The sequence below is a fragment of the Crocodylus siamensis genome, chromosome 9 (genome assembly GCF_052110815.1).
Source record: "Crocodylus siamensis isolate JL-2025a chromosome 9, ASM5211081v1, whole genome shotgun sequence".
In the NCBI taxonomy this organism is placed as follows: domain Eukaryota; kingdom Metazoa; phylum Chordata; order Crocodylia; family Crocodylidae; genus Crocodylus; species Crocodylus siamensis.
In genome coordinates, this window is record NC_143403.1 from 71,275,287 (window position 1) to 71,301,062 (window position 25,776).

At 47.5% G+C, this 25,776-nt stretch overlaps 1 protein-coding gene across 5 annotated transcripts in view; it reads right to left on the minus strand.

The window, feature by feature from the left end:
* Positions 1-25,776, minus strand: part of CCDC63 (coiled-coil domain containing 63) — a 45,710-nt gene that overhangs the window by 8,772 nt on the left and 11,162 nt on the right. For 2 of the 5 annotated variants that reach the window (XM_090063236.1, XM_090063232.1), the window contains exons 1-3: positions 2,409-3,145; positions 1,476-1,642; positions 893-1,082 (exon numbers count right to left, since the gene is read on the minus strand). In XM_090063236.1, the coding sequence (XP_089919362.1) occupies positions 893-1,082; positions 1,476-1,642; positions 2,409-2,423 (372 nt within the window). In that variant the 5' untranslated portion in view covers positions 2,424-3,145. The other 3 variants (XM_090063234.1, XM_090063235.1, XM_090063233.1) reach the window with 3 other exon arrangements.

Consider the following 25,776-nt stretch of genomic DNA (forward strand, 5'->3'; position numbering starts at 1 on the left):
CTAGAGGCCAGAGCCACAGACCAGAATCAGATTCAAAATCACCAGCCAAACTCCTATTGACATGAACGGGAACAAGACAGGTCCATTTCGATATACACTGCTCTGGGCACATCCTTTCACAGTATCTGAAGGGTGATCCAGCTCACAAAAAGTTGTGAGATATATATAGGTGTGCGTATGTGTGCGCATACACACACACAGCTATAAGGTGCAAATCTACCCTGTCTTCTGCTGGACTTCAGTGTAACACAGCTAACTACATCTCTCCACTTTGTCTTCCAGCCATGTGTCTTTTGCTAAGAGGTGATGTGATATTCCAAGACCTGAATTAAATATGCTTTACTCATGAATACTTCAAAGACACAATTTGCCTACAAAGGAAGTGCAGGCAAGGTGCAGTTTTTTCTTTCCCCTTGACCTTAATGCTTTGATTCAAGGCTTTATTCCTTTTGACTACATCATGCTAGGATATTGTGGTGTTCAGAATAAGTAGGTCATTAACTTATAGAGCATGTTACACAGGACTACCAGTGGAGGAGAAACACGGCAATGTACAGGCAATTTAGGGCCCAATTCCATACACCCCTACTCACTTGAGTAGTCCAGTAGTCTCTATGCATGCAAAAAGTGCTATTGCCTTCATTGGGCACTCTTTATGTAAATTTTACTTATGTGTATAATGGATGCAGTATTGGGAACCTGGGTAGCAATTAGTGAGTTATGCTTTTGACTAGAGATGAACTATGAAGGCATCCGCAGCTGTTTAGCTGCACAGCTGCAAATTAAAAGCCAAAAACATGATTGTGCTTGTGATAGGTACAAGGGCGTTTCTAATTCTGTGGGTCTGCTACAGTATATCATGTTTATCTGATTAACTGTTCAGATGCTCTACCTTCTCATCAAGTTCCGCTATCAGTGCTTTTGTTGCTTTTATCAGAGAATCATACTCATCTCTAGTCTGCAAAAGGTATTTAAGCTCCATACAGTTTCTGACATCCAGCATCATATTCCTGGGTGACTTAGCAAGGCTCAGCAGTAATGTCATCTCGTCGTGTTCCTGCTTCAATGAATGTATTTGTTTTCTGTAGTGAAAAAAAAAACAATAATCAGCTAAAGCACTTAACATCTTCAAAGCCCAGTACAAACATTCATTATTTAAACCCTGTAATTCCAGCAGCACTCATACAGAAAAATATGAACAGGGAGAAGTTACTTTGAACAAACTATGTAAAAAACACTTAAATACATTTTCCTCCTTAAAAATAATGATGGCATTTCCCCCTGAAACAGATCCATATATTTTATGGTGGAGTCTTGCTGTCTTTTGGCATCTACTGACATCATGAGAGTTTTGCATGAGGAATAAAAAAGGACTGGAACCTAAATAAAGGGACTCTCAGGATTCAAAGCAAATAGATTAATTCTGTGAAAACAGGAAATGCATAAGGTCACCATGGGACTGGAGCCCCGCTTACTCCTGATGGTACATCTGCTGTAGCACCTTGACCCCAAAAGACTTCCGCTTTTCCACCATGATACGAAAATGCTGCTGCAGCTTCCTCAGCTCGTCCTCTGCCATCTTTTCTTTCTCCTTCTCAGTGAAATCCAAAAAATTGCTCCTGGAGCGGGACCCTTTCCAGCGCTGCCGACAGAAGGGAATATGTTAGCCTGGTCTGGGCACACCACTCAACAAAGCGTGAATAACAACGCACAGTGCAACCTATGCCGATGCCTCCTGTCCTCAGAGCCCCCCACAAATGCTAACCAGGTCACGTGCTGGGAGATGGGGAAAACTCCCTGTTCCCCAGGTCACAGCAGGGGGAAGGAAGTGTCTCTGGTGACATTAAAAGCCACCAGAGTGTTAACTGCAGTGGGCAGAGGTCTGTACAAAATCTCAAGAGACTCTAAGGAAGCACATGCAAGGGAAACAATTGCAATACCCATTTGAAAGCATGCATTACCTGCCTGACTGCCAGCCTGAAGGCTGATGGCTACCTATGCACTCCATGGTCCTGGCTTTTCTACCCATTTTGGGAGGCCCAGCACCCCTTGCCCCTGGCAATCCCAATATCAGGGAGCTGGCTGTCCCTGAAGCGGAAGAACATGAGAACTGCTATTCACTGGCTCAGACGCTGGGTCCATCTTGCCCAGGCTCCTGTGTTAGACAGGGGCAGAGAGCGGAGGCTGGAAGGGAAAGTGAACTGGGTCTGAGCAGGGTTTTCCCCGTGTCTCTCTCTCACTGGCAGCCTCCAGCGTTGAAGGTTTAGTCCTGCCCCCGCTGAAGCTGGTGGGTGCTCTCTCTTTCAGAGCAGCAGGAAACTACCTGTACAGCTTTGTTCAGGACTCTCCTAATTGCCTCTTCTCTCGTTGGGTTTGGGTGGGTGATAATTACCGTCACTCCTCTTTACCTGTGAGCCCTTCATGGCTTTCTGCTAACGTCAGCCTTCGGCTCTCCCCGGGCAGCCCTGGTGACCAGGTAAAGGGGGCGAATCCTCCCACGGCGCTGTCCTCCTCTTAAAGAAAAATCGAAGCGGTGCTGTCAGCAGATTCCCGGCCTCCCTTCGGGATCCGGCCTGTGTCTCCCCGCCCCACGCACAGAGCCCCTTTATTATGTTTGGCACATGAGGACATAATCACAGATGGCTCCACAAGGAAGAAAAGAAGAACATTTGTAGTGATGTCATGGTGAAACATGTTCCTCTGATCGCGTTTATAATTAGGGGGAGAGCAGATGGTTTAAAGCTTATTCCAACCCATTCAGTACATGGGTTTCCATAGAAATTATAGACAGGGGCACCAATCCAGAGCACGGCGCTGCAGCGGGGCGAGGTCCCCACAGGCACGGGGGTTTGGCAAAGAGGGGTGATGGAGAACGGGGATGAATCTGGCTGCTCTTCAAACCAGCCCAGACAGGCATCGGCTATGACCAGCTTGGGCTGGAGCCTGCGGCCTGGGTCGGGGCTGAGGGCCAGGCTGCGGTCAGCCGGGGCGGGCCCCTGGCAACGCGAAGGGCAGCCCGGGGCAGCCGGAGGGGGCTGCACGGCACACTCCCCCCCGGGCTCGCCGCTCCTGCCCGTGCTGAGCTCTGCGGAGGAAGGAGCTCGGGGCCGGGTGCGGGTGAGGGGTGCCCCGCGGCAGGAGCAGCCCGCCCTACCCGGGCGGCGGCGGCGGCGGCGGCGGCGGCGGGGCGGGGCTCGGAACGCGGCTGCGCGCGCACAATGCGGCCCGTTGCGCGGCCCCGTTCGCACCCCCCCCCCGCGCGCTCGGCTCTCCCCAGCCGGGGAGCCGTCCGTAGCAGTGCAAGCGTGGGGGCGGCGGGGCTCCCAAACCCCCCACCTCGCTAGGCGGCCTGGCCAGTGCTCCACCACCCTCCTCGTGAGAGCGCTTCTCCTGACGTCCAGCCTGAGCCCGCTGCTCCTTGTCCTGCCGGCTGCCCCGCGGAGGCCAGCCCAGCTCCGTCCCCTTCGGGACGGCTCTCCAGGGAGCTGACGGCTGCTGTTCAATCCCGCCTCTGCTCTTCTCCAGACTAAGCCAGCCCGGGTCCCTCGGCCGCTCCTCCCGAGTCCGTTTTCGTGGCCCTGCGCCGGACTCTCCGACCTGTCCACGTCCCCTCCCTAGCGAGGGGCCCACCGCCGGGCTCTGGATGTGGCCCCACCAGTGCCCAGAAGAGGGGAATAAGCACTTCCCTCGATCTGCTGGCAGTGCTTCAACGATGTTGTAGTTGATGTGAGGATGCGCCTTGCTGTCCGCACCCCCTTTTCAAAACCCCAGATCTGCCCAGGTTTCCACGTCGCGCCCCTCGCCCGAGAGGAATAAGACCCAGCAACCCGCACAGCTCCCGACGCTGGCGGCCATGCGGAGCAGTTATTCCAAAGGCCTTCGCCAGCAAAGGAGTGCCAAGCTCATTCAAAGCCGCCTAGCCCCAGAGAACGGATGTCACCGCACGTGAAGAATGGAAGGGCGCAACGGGTAAACGCCAGCAGAAAAAGACAGTATCAAGGAGGGGAGAAATGGCCCAAACAGCTGAACTCCCAGCAGTGAGTGGCCCCCCACCCCGGGTCCCATCCAGGCCAGGAGAGGATTCCTCTGCAACACATGACAGGAAACCACGGGGCTGGTGATACGCTGTCCCATGGAATCAGCCTACCTCCCCCTCGAGCACGGGCTGGACTGGGTCGCACTGCCAGCCCCAACCCCCCTGCCCTCCTGTTTAGCTTCCATTATTCATCTTCAGTGAAACAGGATGAGCCCTGGCATTACTGCTGTGCTTGGTGCCATCGCATGGCTTCCAAGGATATGCTGATGCAGGCTTTACAGGGCCCCCACACCTACTCTTAAACTCTCTGACTCTGATGCGTCTGAGAACGGGAGCAGGCCCTCATTTCCAGACTGATGTGTGCAGAGCAGGAGCGGGTGGAAGCGCTGCAGAGACAGTATGGACATACCCGGAGCTCGCTAGTCTCAGTCCTTCTGTGCAAAAGACACTTCAGCCTAAAAGGACTGGTCATGTTGTTCTTTGCAGCCAGACTCCACGGACCTATTCTCAATTGTGTAACAATGAACAAGGCAGTAAATTAAATTGCCAGGAAAGGAATTGATTTGGTCAAGTCTGTCGTCTGTGTCACTCCACAGCAGAAGCACTTACTTCACTAAAAGGGACCTCTTTTTTTCTCCTATCCAAACAATGCTAAATTGTCAGGCTTGTCTTGGATGAATGTGACTTTATTGTCTGCATCTACCCTTACACTAAGCAAAATGGTAATCAGAGTGGAAGGAAAGCAAGAACAATATCTGAATCCAGCAGGAATCCCTCTATCAGCTGGGGTATCCTGAACAGGAGCTGCTCTGCAGGGTAATCCCTGCTTGTCCGGCCTGCTGGAGTCCTGGTTATAACTCTCTCCATAGCCATGTTCCCCAGTTCAGCAGAAACATACAGTGTTGGCTGACATAAAAAATATAGTCTTTCAGGGCCCTGCTGCACATTCAGATTAAAGCTAGATAGAAACCAGCTAGAGAGTTGTTACACATTTCCCAGCACAAACTTTGTAGCTGGTTGGCTCTTTTTACAGCTGAATAGTCATTTTTATGGTGCGGTAATTATTTTGCAGTGTGGCTGGTCTAAATTGATTGTGTGATTAACCAGTTAATTCTGTGATAATTACTTTGCACTTGTGGCCAGTCTTACTTTGCACATGTGGCTGGTCTAAATTTATTGCGCGATTAACCAGTTCATTGCATAATATACATAACATGTAGCAGGGGCCTCAGTGGCAGCTCTTTAGTCTAATTAAAATTCCTTTTCCCACTTTCAGGTCAAATTCTGATCTCAGTAGCCCTGGCATAAACCCAAAACAGCTTCACTGACTTCAATTATTTCAAATTTAATCTAGTTCCACTGAAGCCACAATTTATATGAGCAGAACTGTTGTGAAATCACAATCCTCAAGGCAAGTCTGGGATACAAAAGGACTGCGGTGAATGTGCACAGACAGAAACTACCTTGTCCTGAGAAGAGATTGGCTTGGATTGGAATTAACATTACATTTTCCTGCATTAGGAGAAATCTTCCTTGATTCAAGGGGCTGTGTCATGCGGCTACAGCTTTTTTTCTTGGCACAGCTGGAGTTCTCCTGGGAAATGCTGTTCATGCGTGCATGGCCTGATGACACAGTCTGATTTACCCGGTTCATGTCTGTCCAGGGCTGTGGCCCACTGAGGCCTGGGTCTGACTGAATTCAAATGGAGCCAGTCTCACTAACTGCAGAAGGGACTGCTCCTAGCTTTACACTGGTATAAGAGAGGAGAGAATCTGGCTCCTGTTTTAATGCAAATGTAATAAATTCATGCTACTTAATCCCTATTTATAACAAATGCAAAACTTAATTCTATTGAACCAATCTTCAGTCGCTGACACAAGATTGGTGAGTCACAGGGCTATATATGGAACTGTCAGAAGTGTCTTCTTTTCCTTTTAATGCCTGGATTAAATCATACTCGAACTCAGATCAGCTCCAGTAGCATCATCAGGGGATATATGAAATGACTGACAGCCAGAAAGGCAGAAAACTACATGGAGGAGTAACCCTGTTCAGGAGTCTAAAATCAACCCCTTAAGGGGCAGGTTCTTAATGCAAATCCACAGAGATATTGTAATAACCTGACAAGACTGCTCCTGTCACCGTGCACAAGAGGCAGTGTGTGGAGATGCACAATGCACCTCTGAGGTTACCCTGCGGTCTCACAGAGCTGGAGCCTGACGCCTGCATCTTCTGGTGTCTCATGGGCTCTCTTGAGAACAGTTGCTCTTGAACATGCATTTCACACAGAGATATACTCCAGTCCCACAGGGAATGCGTGAATTTGTTCTCTTGCTATATCCACAGGAGCTAAGCTGGGCTCTACAGGATGATTTCAGCCCTGGTGTAAATGAGTGCAATGCCAGAGCTTTTGTGGGAATGGCATTCTTCTGTGCCCAGGCTGAATCTCCCCCTTATATGCCTAATGTAAAGGCCAAAATGTCACTGTCTAAAAATACAATTAAATCCTCAAGTGCTGAACAATATAGCCCACTACATAAAAGCCCACTGTTGCTCTTCTTTTCCTCAGAATGTATTGCTTAGTGAATGCAAAAGGCAAAGATTTTTGCAGGTGTTACCTTTCACTGGACCAACTGCATGGACCATGCAGTCAGTCCAATAAAAGATATTATCTGCAAAAATCCTTGCCTCTAGCATAATTCCCAGACCACACAATTATCACTTTACTCCAATATGACCAAAACCTGTTTAATAAAAAACATTTTTGCTGTTACACATTCAGCACTACAGTGCAAGCAGCTAGTTATTTTCACAATTGAATACTTGTATTAAAATAGTCCTCACAACCCTCAGTCAGAACCAGAGCAGCATTCTGCTGGACACTGTACAAAAAAAAAGGAAGACATAACCCTTGTTTCACAAAGCCTATAGAGCAAAAGTTACCCACATGGCGTGTCCCCATAAATAAAGTCGGACAGATAGCCTAGATAGCCTCTAGCAGCAGATGCATTATGCTTCAGACCTCAAAAAGGGATAGCTACTTCTCTGCCATAGGGATTCAGAGACCACATTTTGCAATCAATCATGACAAAGTTTCTCTGGATTGCTTTTTGTAATGCAGCAATCATTCCTTTCCACTTGAAGTCCCCACGTACCTGCCTTTGAGATTTTAATCATAAATTTCTACAAACAGGAGTTCTTCTGAATTATTAATAACAAAAAAGATGCACTTCCATGCAGTGGAGTGACTCCTTCAGGGGCCAATGGTTTAACTTGGTACTTTTAAAAAGACCATGTTGGGCCCAAACCTACTGTCTTTGACTTCTGAAAGGCATAACTCTCATTGATTGCAGAAGCAGCTTTGCCAGGGTGAACTTGAGAATATGGATTCAGTTTGTCCTATTGTATTAACTTATACACTGCTTAGGCTCTGACTGATATTCAGTTTATGATGTTGAATTTAACTGGTGTGAGTCAGCAGGGATTTATAAAAGGTAAATCACATCACACAAATCCAATCCCTTTTTTTATGACATAACTATTGGTCTAGAAAAAGGAAAGTGTTAAGATGTAATATGTGAGGATGTTCAGAAAGTTAAACCAAGTTTGAGGTGTCTCCTGAGGGGTAGCTGTATAAACCCAGTTTAAATGGGTTAGGTATTGCCTTGTTCAGCTGGCTGAGGCCCACAAATATAATCCAAAGCCATGTGGTGTCAACAGAAAAGGCTCATAGTCATTTCACTGGGTTTAGGATTGGCCCAAATTAGACAGTGAAAGGCACTAACACAGTGCAATGATAGGGGCCACATGTTCTTATATAGAGAAACAGTCAGAGAACAGACTGACAGACAGATGGGTATCCAAAAATTGGTATAAAGCCTCTTCGCGGAAGCTGATGTTACGTGGGGCAAGGCTGTATGCCGGAATCAGTGCTTTAAAACAACTCTTCTTCCTGGTTCAGACAAAACCGCAAGACCTAACAGCATGAAATGGACTGACGAGCCCGAAAGATGGAGTGATTTTGTCTCCAAGGGCTGTAGCTGTTTTACATGATAAAACAGATAAATTAACCAGAACAGCTCAGAAGTAGCACATGAAATATACGCTTTCTGAATATGAAGTGGTGCACTTGGCTAGAAACCCTGTTCCAGCTGAGCACAGTTAAATAATTAAATAACAATCTCATACATAGCACTTTTCATAATAGAAATGAATTAGATAAAACAGCAGAGGAAGACAACCTACATCTATTAATAGAAAACATAAATGCTGCATCCACCCATTGTTCAGAAAGAAAACTAATGGCAAGGTGGTTCGTGACAGTGAAACTAGTCACTTGGGTGTCAGGAAGGAAACTCTTGTACACCTGATACAGCATTGTGCAAGTGACTGCGGGCGTGAGATGAGCAGGAGGAGGTGGGAATATTTCATCTTATTTAAAAGCATCAGCTACTGGCACTGCTGGAGGAAAGATGACAAGATTAGGGATTGTTCCTACAAGCAGAGTCAGGGAGCTATCGATGAACTGCTTCTGATCTACTCCTTATGGACTCTTTTATTCCCAAATGCCTTATTCCAGTTTTTAGATTAATCTACTTTGGAAGAGCACTTAGCTAACACAGGGCTTGTCTACACAGTGCTTAGTTAAGCAGAGTCAATTATTGAAGTAGGTTAATTAAAAGGCATTAAACTTTTGTGTAGTCAGGCTTATTCAGAATCAAAGTGGCTTTTACTCACTTAACTTTACTTCCAGAGTGAATTAAACTAAACTGAATTAAGATCACTTTAAAATACACTTTCCAAAGTGTCCCTCAGTAGCCAAGCAGGCAAGGCCAATTACATTCTACATAAAAGTGTCCACACAGAGGTCTAATGCAGTTTAACTAATGCACTTTCAAATAATTCAAATTAATTTTCCTGAATGTACCTCATAGACAAGACCTTGACTAACATAGGAACTGATTTGTTTCCTTTTATGTAATTTCAGAGCTATCTAGTAGCTCTTGATATCTTCTGCACAAGAAGCCATAGGATCCTGGCCAGATGCCTCCTTGTGCTGGAAGGTGCTAATGGCTGCCAGGCAATTGCCTTTGATCCAGAGACAATCACAGACCTCCTTGAGGCCTATGGGTAGGCGTATCATTTTCCATCTGCCTCAGTAAAATCAAGCCCCTTGATATTGTGAACATAAACAACCAAAGAGGATGGAGGCCTGGCTGGAGCTAACCCAGGTAGGTTAATAAGGGTTTCCCTGGTTGAATAATTTTAGGAGCTAGGATACTGGTTGCAGTGCTGGAGCTAAAAGCCAGAAGAGCAGTGGTGAGCAGACTCTGAGATGATCTGTGAGCATGGGAAGTATCTGCTGAATACTTCTATTGTGTTCAGAGAAGGAGGACTTTGTGCACATTTGTCGTCAGGAAAAAGAGTTGCACGGCACATGTGCCCAACTCCTGTCCCTGGCATCACCTCCTAATAAAAACCAACCCTACAAGTCCCAGAATTAGCTAACTGCTTGGGCCCAATGGCCAGCCACTCTACATAGGCTGGGCATGTTGGTTGTACTTAGTAAACACAGCGGTTTAACTCCCCCTGCCTTCTGTCCCTCATATAAACACACAAAGAGCAAAAGCTAGAACAAAGCTACTGGCAGTAACCCCTCCACACACTGACACGAACAACTTGCTACGTTTCTTTTTATTAAGCACGTCTTCCTATAGTTGTGCCATCTTCCCCATTGGGCGTGCGCTCCCCCAGCCATTTTCTCTTGAACAGACATTTCAGCTCAGTTCATTCCAGAGAACATAAGCTTTCCCAACCTACTGTCGACATCTCATCCCTCTCGTATTAAAGGAACAGATTGTTCAGAACATGCTGGTCCATTTGCCATTTACGCTTGCTGGCGGGATTGCTGTTTATTGCCACTTGCTCAGAAGCTGATCTTTTGCAAGATCACAATTACCAGCCCCTTCTCTTCCCATCATCCTTTGTTTTGGGCTCTCTCCCATCAGTTGCAAGGGCTTTAACAGTGAGGTTGCTGGTTGCTGTTTCCCTTAGTGGTTTGTTTAAATTTTAAAAGCTTTTTAAAATCCTCCAAAAGTCTGGGCTGCCCATTTCTCAGGACTGTATCAATCAGGAGTCACCCCACTGGTGATACAGCTGCAATGCCAGCCAAAGGAGGCCTCTAACTCCATCCCACAGGTATTTTGCTTGTTGTGTTAGTACACAGGTTTCCTGTGATTAGCTGCAGGAACTCAAGGACTAAACCAGAACTCGAAGGCAAAGCTCTGGGTTCTAGTCCTGCCTCTTGCCACTTACCTGTTTCACAGTCTTAGGTTGGTCACTTAGGTGACTCGTCCCATATGACACAGCCAGGCACAGAGTCTATATATCCTGAAGATCATCCCCAGCAGGGATTCAGTATCATTACAGACCTCATGCTTTCCTTTTCCTATAAAGCCACCAAGACAAGCTATAAACTGGGTTTTGGATGGCTAGCTGGGGAGTATGGAAAGGTATCTGCTTTCACCCTGCTTTCTGCTGGCTACGTTGGGAAGTTCAATAGGAGAGAACTGTACCAGTTGCCTAGCAACTCGAATGCAAATTATCATCCTGTCAGAAAACATTTATTTCAGCAACTTGGACTAGATTCACAAAGGGAGGACCAGGCCTAGCTAATCAGCTGGGTTTAAGGAATAACACACAACTAACTCAGAGGACCTCACATATCTAGTCTTCAGCAAAGCACGCATCCACAGGGCTGCACCAACCCCCTGCTCAGCAGGACAGCAGTGACTGCTATGCAGGGGTGGAGAAGAACCTCCTAGGAGGACTTGTTTGGAGAATGAAGGCAAAGGGCGTGCACAGTGGGACAAGGGCCCTGGGCATCTCAGAGGAGTCCTTGCGCTGCTGAAATGTTATCCATTCAGAAAGGCTGACGCTGAAATGTTCACGCCACCTAGGGAGTTAGAAACCCAGCTCCCACTGGAGCAAAGGGACCATGTGCATCTTAACATATTCACCCTAAAAGACTGGCCACCCCTTTTCCTTCCAGCCTCTTACAGTCTTTCACATGCAGGTTGGTGGCCTCAGTGACTCCACTTTCCAGTGCAAGACTGAACTGGGAGCTGCTCTGTAACTCAGGTTCAGGGTTTAATTGTCTCTTTGGCCTCTGTGTGGTGGATCTGAGAATCCAGCCTGACAGAAGGAGGGCTCCCTTCTCCATAGCACTGTCCCTTCCCATTTCTTTCATGCCCATTGATTCCCGTGCCTGAGCCTTGAGACTGGTCTGAAGGAGACAGGAACATTGATGGCAGTCGGGAAGGTTGGTCTGCCAACATCAGTTGAGGGAAGCTCCCTGCTGTCTGTCCTGCTCCACAAACCCATGGTTGCCTGGATTGCAGTGGAGGAGCTAACCGTGGCCTTTCTCAGCAGGTTGTTGAAAGCCTGGTGCCTCACAACACAAAGGTATGCAGTAATGGCATTTTAATGAACACCCTCCTGTAATTAATTTCTCTATCATACCAGGTTAATAAATGCACAGCTATAATTTTGCATAACAGAAACTACATCAGTGTGATGGAACCCTGGCCTAAGATCAACATCTGCAAACACCTGCTTTGCCAAGCCATGCCACTTTGGATATAGCAGGTGACCATTATCCTACAGTTCAGTCTGTTCTTTGGAAACACTTTCATAAGCATATCATTAATTAAACAAACTAGAGGTGCAACAGATATGATGACATGCCCCAAAGTGCAGAGGGAAATACGGTATTTGGGATTATGTCATCCTGTCCTGTTTGATACCATGCCAGTCTTGTTGCCTGTACAACATGGCACACAGCAGGCAGAGAAGCCTCTTGTAGTATAGTTGTACTATGTGGAAATGATAACAGAGCATTGCATTGCTTACGTGCAGGAAAGAGCAACAGCTCAGCTCACTGGGGGGGATTCCAGAGCACTTCACCAAAGCAACATGAGTTTGGCAAGTTGGCTGGTGTCTGTGACTGTCCACAGTAACCATCCATTTGTGGCTCACATCTGGGGAGCTTCTCCTCTAGCTCAAGGATAGTGGCTATGCTTTTGAAGAGGAGATGCCAAGATTCAGCTGGGCCTCGGGAAACTCTTGACAGCTATCATGCACATCATGGTGACAACTGCAGAGCACCTGGTGGTCCCAGATTTGTTACATTATGCATCCATTCTTCAGCATATGTCAATCAGTATATCAGTGCATTTACATATCCATTCACAGCCAAAATTGTAGCCACCCCTGGGGTAGAAAGCAGTGGCTGTTTGAGCACAGCATCACCATTAAGAGGGAGGATAGGAGGAAAATGTAGCCAGCTCAAAATACTTGGGAATTGCAGGTTGTCTGAGCGTAATTACTCAAATGAGACTTTTGGCTAGAAGGAGACAGAGGTTAACGCTTTAATGCTCATCCCCCATTCCCTCATCAGCAAGATGACATCTCTGAGCCCAGAAGGCTGCCAGGAACACTGATTTGATATTTAATCAGAGGACAGACTGTCTCCTACTTCATCACTGATGCCTGCAGCACCCCAAAATTGGTGTGCCTTCTGAGAACTGACCAGGTATGGCCTTGCATAGTTTAGGGGAATCTGCTCATATCATAACCTGAGCTGGTACAGTTGCAAGAGAAAAGTGATTTCTGCAAGTGCACTAGATAGGAGCAAACCTGCTGCCTTATTTACTGGAAGCCAGTCTCAATTATCTGCCATTCTCTCTCCCCCCCTCTCTTTTTTTGTTACGTCTTAATTAGGGCTGCACTGTCAGTATGTGGTGGTTGTCATGGATCAGCACTGAGTGACACTGTTGGCAATTCAATGAAACAGGAGCCTGAATCAGCCCACGTGGACTAGCTGAAGTGCCAGTGCTTTCTTTGTGAGTCTTCCTCGATCAAAAAGCGCACATATAAACAGGCATTGTTACTGGCTGCGTGCTTACAGCTGCAGCTGTGCCTCAGAAAGGAACCGCATCGCGCTGGATGGTGTGGGGGGGGAAATGTTCTGCTCATATCTGCATCTTTGGAGAAGGCAGCATTGTTGTTGTGCATCGGCTGGAACACTGCCGTTCTCACTTCGTTTGGGCCTGATCCAGCCCCCGATGTCGTCAACACCAGTCTTCCCACTGACGTTAACAGAATTTGGATCAGGCCTTTAGTCGGTATCCAAGCTATTTTATGATTTACACTTATACGCGGGCTGCTGCAGGACTCTGGCTTACATTCAGGGGTGATATAAACAGTGGGACAAGTTAAAACTAAGTGTGCACTGGTTAGAAGCGTGAATGCAAGGGAGGTCGGGGGGGGTACAGCCCACCCCATTCACCCCCTCAGTATCCAGTGGGCTACCTCTTTCCCATACATGGGGTCAGAATCTGATCTCGTTTACATCCGTGTAACCCTGGAACAAAGGTTTAAGCCTAATTTCAAAGAAGCTGGTAGAAGAAATTTGGGGTGAGGTGAGCACACTAGGGAGGGAAAGACTACAGCAAGACTAGGATAGGTTACAGGGGTGGGCTAGCAAAAACAGGATGCGCTTCAATACTGACAAGTGCAGGGTGCTGCACTTAGGCAGTAGTAACCAGCAGCACACTTACACGATGGGAAACTCTCTTCTTGAGAGCATGGAGGCAGAAAGGGATCTCAGGGTCATTACTGACTCCAAGATGAACATGGGCCGACAATGCGAGGTCACAACTGGCAGGGCTAACCGGACCTTGTCGTGCATCCACAGATACATCTCTACCAGGGACAAGGAGGTGATCCTCCCGCTCTATACAACACTGGTCAGGCCACAGCTGGAGTACTGCGTCCAGTTCTGTGTGCCCCACTTCAGGAGGGATGTGGACAACATGGAGAGGCTCCAGAGGAGGCCACCTGCATGATCTGGGGACAACACGGCAGACCCTACAATGAGAGACTGCAGGACCTGAACCTGTCCAGCCTTCCCAAGAGAAGGCTGAGGGGGGACCTGGTGACCGTCTATAAACTCACTAGGGGGGACCAGAAGGGTTTGGGGGGGACCTTGTTTCCCCTTGCACCCCCTGGCATAACAAGGAATAATGGCCACAAGTTGTTGGAGAGGAGGTTTAGATTAGACATCCGTAAGAACGACTTCTTACGGTCAGGGCAGCTAGGATCTGGAACCAACTTCCAAGGGAAGTGGTGCTGGCCCCTACCCTGGGGGGCTTTAAGAGGAGGCTTGATGCCTACCTAGCTGGGACCATTTGAGCCCAGTTTTTCTCCCGCCCAGGCAGGGGGTCGGACTTGAAGATCTACAAGGTCCCTTCGACCCCACTTCTGTGATTCTATGATTCTATGAAGGTTTATCATTTAATTCAATGGGATCAGCATTTGTACATGGGTCCCAGTGAGGATACTCCAGCCTATCTTAGAAGACTGAGATCTAAAGTCAAATTTCAACTGAACCTTCACCAGGAAAACAGGCTTGGTGAGTGCTATTGAAAAGAAACCTGTTTGGAAAAGAAACCACACTAATTTAGGGTTCTGGGGTAGGTCATGGTATACAGAAATGCCATCCAAGGGAGAAAGGCAGGGCAAACGAGTTCCTAATAAATCATCCTTTAGTGTTCAGGATTCAGCAGGCTTGTGAGCAGTGCCTCACAACATTTATACCTCACTCGTTTCATTGCATCACGTGTTTTTGTATCAGCACCCATGGCCATCTAGCAGCTTCTTGGGATGGTGTTCTGAGACTTTTGGTCAGAAACCTGTCATCAGTTCTAGCTGTTCCTAGAAGTAGCTCTGACCCCAAAGTCTCACCTCATCAGATTTATTATATGTGTGAAGATTTCCAGAGGGGGAAGCCCATGAATAACTAAAAATCACTGCTGGTTCACTCAAACATTTACGATTAACTGAATTGCCACTTGCCATGCACTAACAGGTTTGCTTTAGAAGGAGCTTATCTAGGACTGAATTTTCATCATGTCTTCATTTCTGTGGAGCTAATGAATCTGACTAAAACTGTCTCAGCCACAAAAAGGACCAGGCCTGGGGAAGGACACCTTGTACCTGAAAGCCTAAGTCCTCTCCCTGTTGTACAATTGGTCCAATAAAAGATATCACCAAAAAAATCCTTGCATCTTGCGTATTTTCTGGACCATAACAGCTGCAATATCTATCTGACACTACCTCTTCCTGAAAACGCATTTTTACTTTTCATTTTAGATTTTTCTTGGGAGCACTGGAAGCGATTTTCCCCTTGTTACCTTGATGCAAAGCTTTTTCAGTTGGGAGATGAATTGGACCTGGTAACATTATATGCCAAGCTGAGATGAGGATAATACTAATAAACTATTTGGCACTTCTATAGGTGGCTTTGCAAACATTAATCACTCTTTACAATGCAGCTGCAGGAGAATGAAGCATCCTTCTTCCAGTTTCAAGGGAGGGAAACTGAGACGGATTAAACAGAGTGCCCAAGGTCACACAGCAAAATAGGGGCAGAGATGGGAATAGAAATAGCAGCCTGAATCTCATTCCCATCCTCTAATCGCTAGCTATCACTCCCTCGCAAACAAAGCAATCTCCAGCATTGTTTTACATTAGCCCTGACTGTATCGCTATTTTATATTTAGCAACCAAGTCCTGTAAAGGGATGTTATGTAACATCCCCAATGTACGGTGCTTTGTAATTCATAAGGCCTACTTGTGCTGCTTCTAGAAACACTCCTTCAGAGTTCATTCCACAGCTCTGCTGAGATTCCTCTTTCATTTCCCTTTGATCAAGCAAAAGATTGCACTGGGTAGTCATCTGCAGCTTTACACACATACTGTTAAAATCACCCTCCCCCCCCTCCACACACCCCCTTCCACTGCTCAAGCTATTAGCACTGTTGTCAGCTAAACTCTAATTGCAGAACCTTTATTATTGACAATGATTCAAGAGGCAGCCAGGTGTTGGCTGATCATTCAGATCTCAGAGGGGACTTGCAGCTTGGGCAGAGAGACAGTCCTCTTCTGCATGGGAAACTAATGGTATTAACTTTGGAATCATGGAGGATGTACACATGGAAGCCCTTCATATGTCACTTCTTGGAGCTGGAAAGCACTCAGTGTCACTGGCATCAACAGGGAAGCTGGCTGAAGTCTTGATCGATGCACATCCTGCCTGGCTCCGTAGTTCAGCCAAAACTAAGTAGATGGCTCTCCACGTTGCAAGTCACTATGCTTGTCCCATGCCAAAGGAACTGCCAAGCATGGCAGTGAGGGACACTTGGTTCCTGGACCGCTGTTACAATGGCAACCTCAGGTCCTGGTTGCCGGAATGGGAGGCAGGGCACTGGAGAGGAACCTCCCCTTCCACATCTCTATACAGTGCAGCTCCTATCTGGACACATGGGCTCCCTGCATACAGACAGAAATCAGCACCTTTGCACCTGGAACTTGGCACGAGTCACCAGCATTCTCCCCTGTTCTGTGGCAGACATGTAGATGGCCCACTGCTACCAGTGATCGTAGCACCACCAGCCATGCTTGACAGTAAAAAGAGGTATGGCTTGGGAGGACAGGGCTGCTTCCCAGTCCCCCATTTCTGCCCAGCTGCTGGGCAGAGGGCAATGCCCTTCCTCAACTGCAAAAGGGGCCCTTCCATTTCAGCCAGGACTTGCCCTCTCCTCTCTCCCCCACAAAGCTGGAACCAAAGGGCCAAATTCTGCTCTTGGATTCTGGTCCTCCCGACTCCACTGTCAGTTACTGCCAAGCAGCTAAAATAAAGCCAACAACACTGTAGCCTCACAACGTGCCAACCCCAGTGAATACTGTGTTTTTTGCAGAACAGGCTCTGAAGCTTCGGGTCGCAGAGATTCTGCGTTCGGGATCAAAGCCTTGCACATGGCTGTAATTCTGGAGAGAGAAAAGGCCCAACAGCAGTGCCGTGTCTTTGACATACAGAGCTTCTGACAGCCTGTCTTGTCTCCTCTGCATCTACTACTGCAGTTCAACACCAGAGAGCAACGTATGCATGACAGACCCAAACGGCAGACAGCAGCAGATGCTCACAGAGTGCAGCGTCTTGCAGCGGGCTCCTCTCTCCCAGGCACCCGGCCCTGTGCTGTGATGGATGAGGACAATTAGGCACAGAGGCACCTGCTTGCACAGGAGCATCTAAGGCCACTGCAAAGAGCACAGTTGTGTAAGCACAGGGTTTAATGCACTTTCGATGCCTCCAGCAAGCTGGGTGTTTCCAGTTCCAGAGAGCTGCATTTGCAACAACAATTTCTCTACTAGGGCAGCCTTCTCCCAGGTGCAGAGATCTCTCCACATTGACCTAATCCAGGCTGTGCCATTTTGTCTGGGCCAAGGTTAACAGCAGCAAAGCTGAGCTGATTTTCCCCCAGATCTGAATGATGCCCACTTGGGCCAGCTCCATCCCACTGCAGTCTGTTTTTGCCACAAGTGTGTTGGAGTTGCATGTAAACACAGCTCTACAGGCCATCCCAGTCAGGCCTTGTGAACTGGTGCTGGCCCCTCACCAGTCCAGGAGAAAGCCAGAGAGCCCATAACTCTCTCAGGCCTTTCCATAGGGAGAGTTATACTAATGCAAACACAAAGCAGAGGCAAAACATGACATAAAACTGCCTCAGGGCCTAGATCAGGAGCCCATGACCCTTCTCCAGCTCCTTTCCAAATGAGCTCTCAGTCCTTCCTGGACCTAATAACTGAACAGATCCAGCTGGGCTGGGTTCCCAAGTCATCAAAGGAGCAGACTGGCCTGTTACAGGCTTAAAGAGTGGGCACTGGAAAGGCCCAAAGGTCTTGTGTGGGCTGTTGGCTGGGTGCTTAAGCGGAAGTCAGGTGGTAGCTGCTGGTAGGACATCCTGTAGGAACACATACAAATAACCGTTAGTGTGGGGCTGGCACACACAAACATGTGGAGTTCTGCCTACCTTTCCTTGGGTATCTGCACCTGGTGCAAGTCCTCTTCTGCAATCTCTATTCTCCCTTGGACTCGTGCAGCCAGTCATTGCTACGCAGAGCGGGACGTTCTCGTTTTTCATTTTCTGTGTTTCTTCTGTTTCTAGCTCTAAGTCAGTGGGGGCCAACCTTTCTGGCAGGCATGCTCCACATTAGCCCTACACCCTCCCTGAGTGCCATTCCAGTCCCCTGTCTGATCTGCTGCTCAGCTTTCTGCTCCTTTTCCTGTGTCCCATGCTCAATTTGCTGCTCTTCTTTCAACTCTCTGCCCTGCCCTGCCTGCTGCCTGTCCCCTCCCTCTATCTGCCACGTGCCACACACAAAGGCTGCCTGTGCCACTTGTGGCTCCCGTGCTGCAGGTTGCCCACCCCTGTTCTAAGCAATGGTAATTACAAGCCTGGATTCCTCTTGTGCGTACCTGCCATCCCAGCAGCCTTGCTGGGTTAGAAGTCTCTAATGTTCACTGGTCTGCTACTCAAACCATTTTCAACACAGCAACCCTCTGCCCTGGTTACATGAACAGCAGGAGAGTCAAAAGCTTCTCTCTCAGGAACAGTGTCTCTGCATTCTTGGGTCTAACCCGAAATCCAGCACCTGGTAAAGGAGGAATTCTTCTTAGGAAGACATATGGCACCTCACCTTCCAACAAAGCATCACTGCACGCCTGACTGATCCAAGGCCTGGAATTGCTGCTGTGGTAACCAGCTCCTGACAACCAACACAAAGACATCGAGGGCAACAGTCTGACTGTGGGACAATGACCATAGCCACTGGTGAGCAATGGTTGCAGAATCAGACCTTGAGCAGGGAGGGAAGGAATCTAATGCAACTGCATGGCTGCAGTATCACAAGCTGACAACCTACAGGCTTGAGAAACATATGCACAGTAGGGGGGTTATTTGGCAGTTTGTTTTCCCTGTAAAAGTCAAACATGAAACCTCCTGTTTATAATCATCTCTTGGGGATGTAGGAACCTGCTGGCTCCATGAGTGACAAAAATGTTTGGATCTGGGAATCAAGAAACAGCCACTAAAAACAAAACATCCTGTATAAAAGTTGATGTTACAATAAAAATATACATCCAGCAAGTTTTGATACAGCCGTTTTTCATCCTCTCCAGGCTGTGCTAGTTTCAACATTCTCAACAAAAATCATCATCAAAGCAAGGGAAAGGGAAGAGCAAGGTATAAACAATCATTTAATGACCCAGCACTGAATGTCTTCATCGGATGAAGTCAGGGTGTAGCAAAGAGAAATATTAAACGGCCTTCTTTTGAGTTCCACCTGCTCTGCAGATAAGCAATGCCTGCAGCGTCCCAGAAACCCATCGATTTGAAGGTCAGCTTCCAGCATGTGATAATATTGATGTAAAAAAAGAGACATTTCAATTGCAAATGTCCATCCCACACTCTGGTGTTTGTGTTTATCAAATTGTGCTGCTAAAGCACTCACAACTGGGGCAAACAGCAGTGGGCTGGCTGGCGTGGTCAGCTCTTCTAGGGCATGAGAGAATGGGTGTGCTCTTGTTATTCTGCCTGTGCACACCCTACCAATTACTACAGTCCTCTCCTATTGTCCCAGTTTAAGACACAGCAAAGAACAGCCGAGCTCCTATAGTTTCACTAAGTGACTCCATTCTGCCTTTATATTTGATTTCTTCATCACCTTTCTCTATCTCATGACAATTTTATGATTAGCGCTTCCTGTATTGCAGTTCCCTGGGAACATTCCTTCGCTTACTTGCCTGCCTCTGCCATCAACAAAATTTGTGTTACAGCTGGAGAAACGCAGCGACTGAGGATGGGCCAAGCCAACTAAATAACTGAGTAGCGAGTGGCTGCAATATGCACCAGGGCAAATAAAATCCAACCTTTGTTATAAACATATTTGACATTTAGTAGCTTTTATCCCAAAGCATTGCACACACTATACACAAGCAGCCATTTCTGGGACCACCCAGTATACTGCTGTAGCAACCAGCTAGCGATGCCTCTTCCTAGTTAAAACATAATGTGGCATCTTTACAGCCTGCCTGAAGTGGGCAGGTTGCACGCATTGAGGGTTAATCTTATGTGAAAGCTCCCATCAGCTGAGCCGGCACACTGCTTCTTTTTACCACCTATTTCAGGAGGGGAAGGGCCACTGTTGACCCTTCCAGAGATATATACCTTGCACTGCTGGGAAAGTGCAGGTATTCTAAGTGTAAAGCACAAATCTCTAAGCTGCGCTTGCCATGAGGTTCAGCAGGAGACAGATAAGTGTATTTGGGAAATCAGTGTGTGCCTGACTGAGTGATGAGTCATTGCACCTTTTATACCCAGCGTCTGTTCAGAGCAGATGAGGGGTTCTTCTAACTGTGGAAACCATTAGCATAGCAAGGCGGATGTCAGGAGATGCAAGCCAGGCACTGAGGAACTGGAAACTGCGGCAGTGTGGGGGACAAGGAGCAACTGGGTACCAGAGAGAAGGGCAATGAAGCTAGAAAGGCTCCACATTGCTTCTGCAATGCAAGCAAGCCACAGAGAAGGTCCCTTGGGGAAACGATGTTGTCTAACTGGCACATCATGTCTACGCTGCAACAAAGAGTGTTCTCAGTTCAGGTAAAGAGTGTTGCAAATACAAAATAACTCGGGGTTAGCAGCCCAGTCAAGGCTACAAGAAGCCCATTGTAGAATGCAAACTTCTGGCTCCAGTTTGAGTCCACGGCTTATTCTATACCACACAGCTCTGCCTCAGAGCTAGGGTAGCCAGGGCTTTATGAAGCCCATCCTGTCAAGCTGGTGTAGCTTTCCCAGCAAAACCCCGGCTTGGAGGCAGCTTCTGTTGCTCAGGGAAGCTGGAATACCTCTGGAGGCACACAAACCCCTACTGCCAGCAGACAGAGGACAGGTGTAGCATAGCAATAGCCCATCAACCTTTCTGTAACTGCTGTGTTAACCCACATAAGCCAGCCCATGTTTAGAAACTCTCCCCCTGCAGAGCAGAGGTAACCTGAGGGCTGGACAACACAGGGACACTCCAAAAGGAGCCAAAATAAATGACAAGTGTGAAGTCAGCATGCAGAGGTGAAAGCTCCTCCAGCTCCACGTACAAGCTCTCAGTCCTAGATGAACCCTCCTTGGATTTAGCCCATGGATATTATTAGCTGTACAGCAATGGTTAATGCATCCCGTTTTCATAGTTTCATAGTTTCTAGGGTCGGAAGAGACCTAAGCAGATCATCTAGTCCGACCCCCTGCCATGGCAGGAAAGAGTACTGGGGTCAAATGACCCCAGCAAGGTGTTCATCCAGCCTCCTCTTAAACACCCCCAGGGTAGGGGCCAGCACCACTTCTCTTGGAAGCTGGTTCCAGACCCTAGCCGCCCTGACCGTGAAGTAGCGCCTCCTGATATCTAACCTAAACCTACTCTCTGCCAGCTTGTCACCGTTATTCCTGGTCACTCCTGGCGGTGCTCGGGGAAACAGTGACTTCCCCAATGCCTCCTGATCCCCCCTGACTAGTTTGTAACAGGGCACAAGATCCCCCCTCAGCCTTCTCTTGTGGAGGCTGAACAGGTTCAGGTCCCGCAGCCTCTCCTCATAGGGCCTGCCCTGCTGTCCCCTGATCATATGAGTGGCCTCCTCTGGACCCTCTCCATGCTGTCCACATCCCTCCTCCAGTGCGGCGCCCAGAACTGGACGCAATACTCCAGCTGGGGCCTGACCAGTGCCGGATAGAGGGGGAGGATCACCTCCTTGGACCTGCTCGAGATGCATCTGTGGATGCAGGACAAGGTGCGGTTGGCCTTCCTGACCGCGTCCCCACACTGCCGGCCCATGTTCATCTTGGAGTCAATGATGACTCCCAGATCCCTTTCCGCCTCCGTGCTGACAAGAGGGGAGTTCCCCAACCTGTAAGTATGGTGCCGGTTGTTCCTCCCCAGGTGCAGCACCTTGCACTTGTCTGTGTTGAAGCCCATCCTATTCTCGTCCGCCCACCCTTGTAACCTGTCTAGGTCTGATTATAGCCTGTTGCATCCTTCCAATGTGCCCACATCCCCCCACATCTTAGTGTCATCAGCAAATTTGAACAGGTGCTTTTTACCCCCTCATCCAAATCGCTGATGAAGATGTTGAACAGAGCGGGCCCGAGGACCGAGCCCTGCGGAGCCCCACTGCCCACGTCCTTCCAGGTTGAGAAGGACCCATCCACTACCATCCTCCAGCCAGTTGGCGACCCATTTGACTGTGTGGGTGTCTACACCACAGCCCCCCAGTTTCTTAATGAGAACGGGGTGAGAGACAGTGTCAAAAGCCTTCCGGAAGTCCAGGAAGATTATAGCCATTGCTACCCCTGCGTCTAATGATCTGGTGATCTGATCGTAAAAGGCCACCAGGTTGGTCTGACAGGACCTGCCACTGATGAACCTGTGTTGGTTGCCCCTAAGCATGGAGTCCCCTGCTGGCCCCTCCTGGATGCATGCCAGCATAATTTTCTCGAACAGCTTGCCTAGGATCGAGGTAAGACTAACCGGCCTATAGTTTCCCAGGTCCTCCTTCCTGCCTTTTTTGAAGATAGGGACCACGTTGGCCCCCTTCCAGTCCTCCGGTACCTCACCAGAGCACCACGAGTGCTCATAAAGTTGTGCCAGGGGACTTGCAATGACCTCGGCCAGTTCCTTTAGAACTCTAGGATGGAGATCATCCGGGCCGGCTGACTTGAATACGTTTTGTTCCTGGTTCTCTCACCAACTCACCGCATAACCAGTAATAAGTCCCCTGTGGTCCAAATTTAAAAAAAAGGGCCTCTAATGTTTATTGTCCCCATTTTTCTTGGGTGCCTGGACTACACTGTGTTCCACACTTCTAACAAGTGTAGATGCTTCCAGCTGGACAACTAAACAGTGGGACACCAAAGGGTAGAAGTCACTTGTGAAAATGAGCATGGTAACATAGATAAACATGTATTTATTCACCTGTACTCTGGGAAGTACCTGCCAATCACACAGGAGGGCTGTGACCTTGTGTGAACTTCTGTAGTTTGGGAAGTCCCTTTTTTTATGTTCCTCTCCATATTTGTTCAATTGGCAAACCATGTCCTTTTAGGACTATACTTACAGACTGTACAGAACTCTCTAACCCTCCCTGACATGTTTGTTCTTCAGCCCAGTTACTTTCCCATTGTCCCTCTCAAAATTTATGTCATCTTGTACCAGCTTTAATGCACGTTCCGCATGTCCTGCATTGTATTTTATTCCAAATCACTCTCTTAAGCATTGACTGACTCTGTGCTTCTGTATGGAATGGCTGTGAAGCAAGTTAATTCAGCAATCATCATGCACCAAACAACAGGCCCCGTATGAGCCTGATAGATTCATCACTGTTAATGTCAACTATGAGATAGTTAAGTTATAGCTATGAAGGAAAAGAGAAAAGTCCAACTGAAAACATAACTTACTTTTCCATGACAGACCATGGGCCCATTAAACTTCAACTGAACTTCACTCCAAACTGGGAGGTGGACCCTTGCCGAAGTTTATTTTTTTCCTTCCCCATTTGGGATTTTTTAAAAATAACACCAGCAGCAGAACTATGCTAGGAAAAAACCCCATCAAACTACAGCCCTACAAAAAGGAGGGAATCTTGGTAGCAACTGCACTTTTATTCCCTCCAGAAAGCTTGATGCACAGATTCAAAATGAAGGATGTGTGTCAGCTGGTAGGTCGGTCCCTAAGGCTGTCTGGTGACCTACATGCTACTATGGGGGGAAATAACACCATAGTCACTTAAAGGGAGGCTGGTAAAAGTGACAAATGTGGATTAAGTTCCATGAGAAGAGGGCAGAGTGCTGCACAGAAAGACACTGCAGGTGTGTTGCATCCTGCTGACATGACGGCATCTAATTCTGACCTTCATAGATAACTAAATCTCCTGTTGAAGAGATACAGATAAGCAGTTTTTACCTAACATGCAAGAGCTGGAAATTAAAGAAAAGTTTAAAACTTTTCATGGCACAATGGCAGGCTTTTCCAGCAAGAGGGAAATCAACACAGGGTGAGAGGTTCTCTGGTATGGTGGACTACCAGCTGGCCTTTGGACCACTAAAATCCTACTTACATCCTCAACACAGAATCAACATCCATGTGTTGGCCCGCTGCAGAGAGGTAGATTACATCCTATAAAGAGCTTAATTGTAACCAGAGAGGGACTAACGTAATGCATGTTATTTAATGTCATCGGCAGGATAGGGGTCAGGCTAAAACACAAGCATTTTAGGGGGCAGGCGTTTCTGCCTTCACAAACCTCTTAACAATCAATTAACACCTGCTAAAAGGGGCTAGGAAAAATGCTACTAAAGGCTTTCCTTTCCTAGAGTTATATGGGCATTGCTTTTGCACTTTGATTCACACTTTACCATAACCTGAAACAATTTGCAACTGTAGGCAAAACCTGAATGCCAGTGTGTAAGGACCAGGAGCTGGCAGTGAGGAGGCTCCTTTATAGGCATGTCTTCCCCCTCCTGTCAGGGAACGCCCCCTTCTTTATAAGACATCTAAGAGCAACTGTACTGCAGCCATGCCCCAAGCATTTCTCCTTACTCCTCTCCACCTGACGTAGCAGTATGTCTCTCTTCTCTTTTGTTCTGCCAAATTATTGGCCTGGGAAAGCAGCATGCTCTATATGTGCTTGCTGGACTGGCACAGTGGATTCCCTTTCTGGTGAATGAAGCTTGACTAAAAAGGGAGAGAGGCTTCTTGAAAGGAAAGACTTTACTGAAACATGCTGAAGTGTTTCAGGCATTGGCAACTGCCCATTCCATTCTACAGGGGGTCTGTGGGACCGATTCTTCTGGGAAGTTGTGTAGCATCCTGCTAACACTGCAACAGCAGTGGTGGAGGTGCTAGTGGGGACAGAGCAGCAGTGTTTTGAGTAAAACACATTGTCCCCTACCTTTGCTAAGGCAGGCACCAACAAGGACAAATGGTATTTCCTTAGTTGAGTTCACTCAGCTGAATTAATTCTGCTCAACAGAAACTCTGTTAACTTGAACGTCAAGCCAGTGAGTGAAGCCTTGGTCCACTGACATTGACGGCAAAATAGCTATTGGCTTTACGAAGGCCAGAAGTTTACCCACTGTATTAGGTGAGTTCAACTACCCCAATTAAGCAAAGAAAGCTTTATTTCCCTACATTGGACAAAACCTGCACAACATGGTAGTGACAACATCTTTGTACTGTCTATGCCAATGCTCCCATAGTTTGCTCGAGTTACCAGTTAGAGATTTCCTACAAAAGTTTAGTGCTTTTATAAACATAACTGGCATTGATGGGCATTTTGATGGCTTTTAAAGTAGTTCTACATTTAGGTCCAAAATATTTTCTTGTTTTGCTTGAGTAAGACTTGACCTGCACACATTGTAGTGGTTTAAGTGACGGAGTGATTTTTTTTAAACATGTTTTCTGTGGGTACTACTTTTGCATAGAGGCTCCAAGATTAGTTAAACTGATGGAAGCTGTTTTATACCATGTGGGTTTATACTGCATAATTTTATTTATCTGAGTCTGCATATAGAAAAGAACAAACACAGACTGTATACACGTTGCTGTTCAGGACCTAACACACAATCCATAGTGTGGTTTGTGGCATTGGCTGATATGAAATGTATCCAAAGAAGGTGGAATAAAAAATATCAAGCATGTGCAATTCTGAGTACAGCGAACAGGAGTCAGATGCATGGGGGAATTCTTTCTAGCAGGCAATCGGATGATGCATCGAAGCACAAAATTTAATTATGTC